This window comes from Hermetia illucens, chromosome 2, assembly GCF_905115235.1.
Source record: "Hermetia illucens chromosome 2, iHerIll2.2.curated.20191125, whole genome shotgun sequence".
In the NCBI taxonomy this organism is placed as follows: Eukaryota; Metazoa; Arthropoda; class Insecta; order Diptera; family Stratiomyidae; genus Hermetia; species Hermetia illucens.
Window position 1 is genome coordinate 69,485,872 of NC_051850.1, and position 8,656 is coordinate 69,494,527.

The 8,656-nt window shown below is 38.9% G+C and overlaps 1 protein-coding gene across 1 annotated transcript; it reads left to right on the forward strand.

Annotated features, from left to right (window-relative positions):
• The first annotated feature begins 4,915 nt into the window (after positions 1-4,915).
• Positions 4,916-6,455, forward strand: LOC119650199 (selenoprotein F). Its single transcript, XM_038052766.1, has 4 exons — positions 4,916-5,044; positions 5,327-5,375; positions 5,854-5,969; positions 6,079-6,455. The coding sequence occupies exons 2-4, from the start codon at positions 5,364-5,366 to the stop codon at positions 6,410-6,412; spliced, it is 462 nt and encodes a 153-aa protein (XP_037908694.1). The 5' UTR covers positions 4,916-5,044; positions 5,327-5,363; the 3' UTR covers positions 6,413-6,455.
• The last annotated feature ends 2,201 nt before the right edge of the window (positions 6,456-8,656 follow it).

An 8,656-nucleotide genomic window follows, 5' to 3' on the forward strand; every position in this document is an offset into this window, starting at 1 on the left:
AGGCCGTTGATCTCAAAAATTATCCAGGGGTAATTTCCTTAGCAAGACAGGGGCCCTGATAGTTCGAAGAGACCTCTGGATGCGATCTGCTAGAAATCTGCAGTAAGGTGGAGTCAAAGAAAGTTTCGTGTCTGGACGGCATACCGAATAAATATCCTCATATTCGCGGTGACTAATATTGACAGCTACTAAAGAAGACTCCGGTATGACATCATTGACGGACCCAAGAAATACGTTGTCTCCTATAAAGCTCCATATCGAGCCCACTGTTGTGGAACATTATGTATATTAATCTACTCAACCTTTCAGTTCATTTCCTTATGAAAAAGACCAGCAACCATTTTGTCCTTGCTTTTCGTTGTCGCTCCCCCTATTTCCAATGTTGGTTGTCGATGGAGCGCCCACTCACCCTCCATTTCTTTCACCAATGAGGTACTGGCGATTAAAAGAGGTTAACGATCGAACCCAACCCTCTAGTTAGGGCGGTCAGCATACAACCGACGTTGGCTGACATTTTTTAATTACCTATAGTTTTCTAATATATTTTGCAAGTAAGGTTCGGCTGCTTTGTAAATTACGGAGAAATGGGACAGCGGAGTACGCAGAACGGTTTGAAGTTCGGTCCTTTGTTGATATTCTAAAGCGCCAAATATGTAGTTTCCGTGGCAAAGTTCACAAAGTGGATTGTTTGGTACAACGAGACGAAAATGGTAGGTGATCTAACCGGTCGAAGTTTAAGACAATTTTTAACCTGTGAACAAATCTATTGTCCGAGTATACGAGCAGAATTCTATTGCGCCGGGCTCAACATATGTTGTGGTGGAAGGGAATGTCGATTAGCCTAATGACAATAAAATGAATTACTTCTGGTTATATATTTCACACTACAGTGCCGATCGTGAATTTTCGAACATGGTTTTTAATGATAAATCGTCCTTTTAGCTGTTGCATACATACGAGAAAAACACACATCTATTGCAGCGTTAAATATAACTAGTTAAGGTGCACCTTTGGGGATATTTTAGTAAACAAGGGTTTCGTACCCTTTGCCTGTTTACTAGCGCTACTGTTATGAAATGAAAACACACAAGGGTAGGTCTGTACAGTCACTAGATATGCATCCGATTGAATATGTGGGCTACCATGAATCTTAAGCTTCGTCAAAAACATATAAACTAATATATCGTCTTCGTAGTATTCGAAAATACCTTTCAACGACATTGGACAAACATTTAACAGACAGCATGCGCAAACGGTTTCAAGCTTTGTAAGAAAACTATGGCGGTTAGACTTGCTATTAGAGAAACGGATGTTAACCTTACTGTTGTATAATAAAATTAATGAAATAAAAATCCATTTATTAGAGTAGTTCCAAAAGTACACACTCTTCTGATGTATCCTCTTCAAAAGAAGCCACGAGTGGCCGTGTCCAAAATTAAATTCATTGGTGAAATACAGTACAGTGTAGTTTCTGTTATGTAAGAGAATAACATTGTAATCGATAAGCATCTGAAACTCGAGCTGAGAGGTCAATTTAAATCGGTGCATTGACCTATAAGGATTTCCTAAGATCATGGAATTTAATGTTCACAAATATGTACCGTCACAGTACTCGTCTTTCTGAGATTACTAATTGCCCTAACGAAATTGAATGCGTTTGTTGCGCCGGCCGTTTTAGTAAGCTTCCTCCGATAGTTGGGCTTGGGATCAACATGTTATGTAAATAACATGGTGAAGTTTCAAACGCACGAAAAATGAACCAACGAATCTAAAATATACGAAGAAATCAGAAATAAAGAGAAGCAGAACACTTGCAATGTTACTCAAAGTTGAGCTTAATTCAGAAACTCGTAAATTGGTCCACCCAGAATATTATTTTTGCGTCCTTAGGCGACCAAAATCATTCCAGTACATGAATCGCCAGCAATTGAGTAACACTAGATAGTGAAGCGAATCGTCTAGTGTATACAGGGTGGTTCAAAACAACCGGAAAAATAATCCAGGTGTGATTCTAAGCAAATGTTTTTCGTCTTCTTAACCCTTTAGCTAGCACAGGCATTTTATTTTTTTTTTAATTTCTAAATTACTTAAGGGGGCGTCCCGTGTGAAGACCGTTTTTTTGCCTTTTTTTGAAAAAATATTTCGGAGGACTGGATAAAGATAGAAACGTAATTTTTTCACCATATGTTTATTGATATCTCTAGTATATGCGATAAATTTTTCAGCTTGATGTCGTAGCTAGTTTTCGGAATACGTGTCAATTTATGCACCCATCTCCAAAAAAAAGTGTTTTTCTGCTGCCACGCTGGAGGGCTCTGTGTTCATCTGAGGAAAAAAACTAAACAGCATTTTAATGTGGTAGGTAAATTTTTGGTGGGCTTTTAAACTTAATTTTTTGGATTTTGGTGTTTTTTTACGACTTTTTTTATGAATAAAAAAAAACACCCGTCCGATTGCAATTATCCTAGTTTGCGAACCGTAGAAATGTGTACTAAAGAAGCCGTGAAAATTTCAAACAATTTGGTTGGATAGATTTTGAGCTATGGTGGCAGCCGATTTTCAAGAAGCAGTTTCGAGAAAAACGCATTTGAAAATTTAAATGTGATTATCAACAGTAAAATTTTCACTCACCATTAATCTGCTATACCTAGTCCATAGAGAGCACCCTCCGTTTCTTCGAAAAAGTCTTGTAAGGTCGATTGTTGCTCTCTGGTTTCAATTCTGGCTCTTTTAGTGGGGTCAGTCGATCCCCGTTCGGACCGCCAAATTCGCGCTTCATTACGGTGGTCGGCATAAACCTGACATATGTGACCAACTTGACATCCCATTGTCACTAGGATTTTGAGAATGCCATTGAATCCTGCATTGAAAATAATTACAGCCAGAAAAGTGGCTATTTCTACGACCTTGGTCCCAGAATGAAGGTGTTTAGGAGCGAAAGTCCAGAACAATGCATTTAACGACTCATTGTTATTCTGGGTCTTTGCTCCTAAACATGTGTTCAAGAGATCATCTCCTGACAAATCTTCGTAGATTGGTTTGATGACTATTTGAACTTCTTCAGTCAAAGGTGCCTTCTCGTGGTGGAAACTATGCAGTTCTCCTTTAGCTTCCGCTTTGCGCCATTTGCACCAACTGTCCTCGCCTGCTGGACAATTTTGATGCTGAGGATTTTCGTCTGTAGAACATTTATGGAAGAAAGTTGTTCAAATTTTTTGCTTCATTCCTTCTATCGAATTTGCGTGTTGACGAATAGCTAGTTCAAAAAATGTAGTGAGGTCGTTAATAACCTTATCAGTAAGTTTTCCAGCTCCTTTTCCAGCAATGCCTTTATGATTCTTCTTTGCATTTCTAAGCCGCGTTCCCATTCTTTTCTTGACATGTCCTACGTATTCCTTTTTTACTACTACGTATATTTTATTATTTGCAGAAATACCGGAGAAAACTCCAGCAAAATCCAATATACAAAACTTGTCGCAATTGGAACATCCATGCTCATGCTTGCTAAAAGTTTCTTTGCTGATGTTGATGCGAAGTCCTTTTTCTTCTCTGATAAGTATCGATTCCCATTAAATACTCGTTTTTTAGTGCGAGCATGACGTTGAACGTTAAAGGGATCTCGCTTCGTACGGTCCATTTAAAAAAATCACTGAACACACAAACAGCACAATACTTACAACAAAATATAATTGAGTATAGCTTGAAAGCCTTTCAGTGCTCACTCTAGACTGGATTATCCTTTTTATTCCAAACAGCAAATAAGTTTAGACAATTGATTGGTTTTCCATCTTTTTATATTTATACCTGTGTTCGAATTTATAAAGCTCAGGTAAAAAACTAACAGGTAAAAAAAGATTCGATGCTCTTTCTCATCGTGTACTCTAGCCGTGGCTGCAAACTCCTTACCTGTTTAACATTGTAATTTCTGAAGGACTCGGAATATCGGAAAATCCCTTTGTCCACATATTGTCCACTATATATAGATGCAATTCATGCAAAAAAAATCGATTTCTTCAACCCGACACACGGGATGACCCCCTTAAATCACAATAATTCAAAAATTTATTTTTTTGCATTGAAGCGAATAAATTTGTTCATAACGGACAGAAAAGAACATAGCTGATATTCTGATATATGAAAATTCAAAAAATTTTATTCTGAACGTTTTTATTAAAACAAAAATATAAAAAAACCTTCAAAGTGAACACGCTCTATTAATAAACAATAGGAAGCTCTTTTGCGGAAACTATGTACTACTTTTACAATAGTGATTTTAGAAGAAACTTAAAGGAACTTTGAACCTCTCTATAAGTCATTTGTCCTAACATCCCTACAGGAAGTAGTCCAGTGGATTCAAATCACGCGATCTTCTAGCCCGTACTAACCTATAACGGTCTATCCACCGACCATCATATTCTGCGTTAAACAGGGATGTCACACCCTCGCAATTTTTGGAGGTGCCCCGTCCTGGGAAAACAACATCCTGCTCCTTCTGCTAAGATGATTTTTTTCTAAAGATTTAATGTCTGCGCCGGCTAAAAGGGTTGAGAAATCGAAGAAAATGTATTCAATATTTTTTACTTAGAATGACATGAGGAATGACTTGCCATACCGTTTGTCCGGTTGTTTTGAAGTAGCCTGTATATTTTCAAACAAACCCTTGTTTTATTTGTTTGACTCTTCTATTTTTCGTAAATTTCCGTTAGTGTCAATTATTTTTTTTTTCCATTTTGGTTCGAGGAACCGAATCTCAAGTATACTTGATAACGACTTTTATTGAAAGCTGTGCAGGATTAATTTAGTCGCATCTAGCGGCGGCTCCTGACATTAGAATACCCAACATTGATAGCTCCGCTTCAAGTTCACAACGCTCGTGAGCCCTGCGAAGCGTGCCATTTGAAGTTTTCGTCAAACCGCGAGGATTATTCGAAAACATTTCGCTCGCGGTTACCCGTGTCCGTTACTGGGTCATTAGTTCAAAAAAATTGAGACGAAATGTCAAACCAGGAATTCATTATGTTCGATACCCAAAAGGCCACGATTGGTGAGATAAGCTGCGTTTTACGTGGCACCCGCGAGCCTCACGCCTGCTAAATAATTCTCTCTTCAAAATTTCGGTTTGACAGTTAAACGCTCGGAAAGCCATCAAACCCGCTTCGTTTGGAAGTGGACATGGACGCTCAGTTCCAACGGAACGACTTTCACCGCGCCCGTCGCTAGTGCACTGCGCGAGGCTCGCGGAAGCCTTACGAAACGCAGCTCATCAGGGCTAACTGTCAACCGCTATCACCATTCCATAATATTTAATTTCTCAACCAACTCATAGCTGTGTGCCGTTGACGTTCGCGAGCCTCACGACACCCATGACGCACATGGTAAGTGTCGTTTCCTTTGACTTGTGAGCGTTTAGCTGTCAAAACGAAATTTTAAGGTCATAATCATGTAGAAAATAGTTTATGTTATTGTATGTATTGTAATTAATGGGTTTAATGGAATATTCTCTTTGTTGCTCGGCCAATTTGAGATTTTGTCTCAATATTTTGAAGTCATAAGGCGAAGGCGTTCGGAAAATGACGACGATCGCGGCTAGACGCAAAGGACAAACGGAACACTCGCGAAAATTGTGAACGTCAAAGGCACGCAGCTGGAATCCCCCTCTGACTATTCGTGAAACCTCAGTGATTGTCATTCCAAGAGGACAGTGACGTTTACTTTCGATTGTTTTGGGGTTTGCTTCAGCCATGAAGGAGTTCGTTTTGTTCGTTACTTTCTCCGTTGTCCTCAGCTTAGTAATATCTCAGTTAGCACCTTTAGATAAATATGTATCTATACTGTTTGGAAATATCGTTGCAGGGCGGCTCGTTCGGCGAATTCACAGCACACGATTGCCGGCAGTTGGGCTTCATTAAAGCACAGCTTTTGTGCTCGTCGTGCGCAAAGCTACCAGACTTCGGCCTAGAGGACATAAAGTAAGGCTATACGTCAGAATGAAACCAGGACCCCCGCTTGGTCACTGTACCGCCTTCAACTGCTTTACTAATTTCATTTAGTACTAACGAAACCAAAACTTACTTTCAGAGATCATTGCCTTGAATGTTGCCAAGAAGATTCTTTGCCGGTCGAGGTGAAAAAGTATCCGAAGGCGGTCTTAGAGGTGTGCACTTGCAAGTTCGGAGCTTATCCTCAAATTCAAGCATTTATTAAATCCGACCGTCCTTCGAAATTCCCGAACTTACAAATTAAATATGTTAGAGGTCTTGATCCTACAGTTAAACTTCTAGATAAAAGTGGAAACGTAAAAGAAACACTTTCTATCACAAAATGGAATACGGACACGGTGCAAGAGTTCTTCGAAACACATTTGGAAAATACGAAATCAGAAGACGATTTTCTAAGAACAAATGAAATCTAACAATTATTCAATTGTAACAAGTAATAAATCTAGTTCTACCAAAGTAGATGCTTTTGAAATGCTACAAACCTGAGTCGGTAACCATCAGAGGGTAGAACAGGACTTTAGAAATATAGTTTAGTTGCCATTGATATACAGTTGTTGAATCTGGCTGAACTATATATACATAGGCCTGGCTATAGCCAGGACACCACGCAAAACGAAAACCGTCTAATCCTTGCGGTCGATGAGGTCGGCGTTCTTGACGAGGTACCCACTTCGGTGTCCTATTGTATTCAATTTTTTTGAGATAATATATTACGTTTTTTTTTAAAAGTAGTCGTAGACTGGGTATATAGTGCAACTGTTTAACGAGAGTATTGCGATCAGCATTTACTGTCGAAAAGAACTCCGTCCATGCCTCCCTCATGTACACTTACTTTCTTTTCTGGCCGGTTCCCCTTCGAGTCACATAAAAATGAAACAAGTTGAGAAACCGGAAGCTGGCGGCTTCAGGAATGAAAGTTATTGTGTTCCTTATGTAAGAAACTTTGAGTGCAAGGCAATTCCGCTTTTGTGCTGACTTAAAATTCAATTGCGTACATTTTTCAATAGCTTTTCTACATAATTTCATCTGGAAATTATTCCACTGATAATGCATAATTAATTTAATACACTTCACAATAGGAGTTCAGTAAGTGTAAAGAAGTTCACCTAAAACAAGTCGGGCCTCAGGCTACCCAACCGGTAACATGAAATGCCTCACTTGGTAGATGTCACGCGAAAGCGCAAATGACGCCACAGGAGAAGAAAGAGAGGGAAACCGGAAGGTGGACGCTTTAGGTATGGAAGTTTTCGTGTATTTCTTTTAGAAAATCATTTGAGTGGACATTTGCTGCATTAATACCTAGCAGTGATATATGCATATATTATGTGAGAATGTCCACTTTCGCGTGATACTGACATGCAAAGTCTTGAAATTGAACAGAGAGACAATTTTGACCTATTACAACTTTTTTAATAATAGTGCGATTTCCACTGCTTGGTAGGAGGGTCTATATTATGGCCTACTTTGCTCCAAAATTTTACGACTAGGATGAGGTTAAGGGTGGTTTTACAGCACAATACAAAAAATTATATTAATGTACTATTATTAACTTTATTTGAATAGATATTGTTATGGAGGATATTTCGGAGGTTAGGCACCATATTGTGGCAGCTTCCCGATTTTTTTGCAAATTTTTTGGTTGGGTAGTTTCGGAGACTGTTCATTAAAGAAATTCCCACCTTTACAGCAAAAGTCAAAATTAAGACTGGCATTGGAAGTTACAAACTGAGACATGCATATATGGGAACCCTCCCTCAAGGTCAACGTAGAATGATTTAACTCGCTGTATGCATGAACGTTCCCAGTTCCCACCTCTACCAAATTTGATGTCAATCGCTATAATCGTTTCTGAAAAAAATGCGTGTGACAGATAGGCAGTAAATTTTATTTTAATAAGGTTTTGTTTTACACAAAACTGGGGAAAATAGCATCTTCATATGTGGACTTTAATATTTAACTCACGCGCAAAATTCATAATTTTGAACTGCTATAACTTTGATATTAATAGCCGAACTTGCGCGACAGCAGTATTATAAATGACACTATACTCCACGCTGCTATATGCGGTCGATTTTAAAAAGTTGGTGATATGCTTTTATTAAGTTCGTTTGAGCAGATATCGGAGTGGGACATATTTTGAGGCCTAGTTTTGATATAAGCAATTCACCCTGAATATTTTCAGATTTTTGGTTGGTGGTGAAAAAAATTGTTCGTCCCCCTTTGCATGTCACTCACTGTATGCAAGGGATTTCATAATTCCCATATGCCCACCAAACTCCGGTTTAATCGGTGTAGCCGCTTTGGATAAAATGCATGGGACAGACCGACAGTAAACCGATCATAATAAGGATTTGTTTTACAAAAACTTTAGGAAGCGTACGGTAGTGATGACGTTGGAGTGTATGCAAGTGCCCCAATGTATTAGGTTGCACATGAATCAAGTGAAGTTAGTTGCCATTTTTCTGCATCAAACTACCACTAGTTGACGCTGTTGGTGTCAGGTAATATAGTATAAATACTCTTACATTTAATCAAGGAGCCATTTTAGTTTTGACTATCGTAGTGATAACAGTGAATGCAAAGGAAAAAAGGATGGAAAAGAGCCAAGAATCAGGCGACGTAAACCTTCAAATTGAGCCACGTGGACATCCAGGACC

Coding starts and splice junctions, on each gene's coding strand:
- LOC119650199 (XM_038052766.1), top strand. Junction 5,970..6,078: donor TTCGGCCTAGAGGACATAAA/GTAAGGCTATAC, acceptor ACTTACTTTCAG/AGATCATTGCCTTGAATGTT.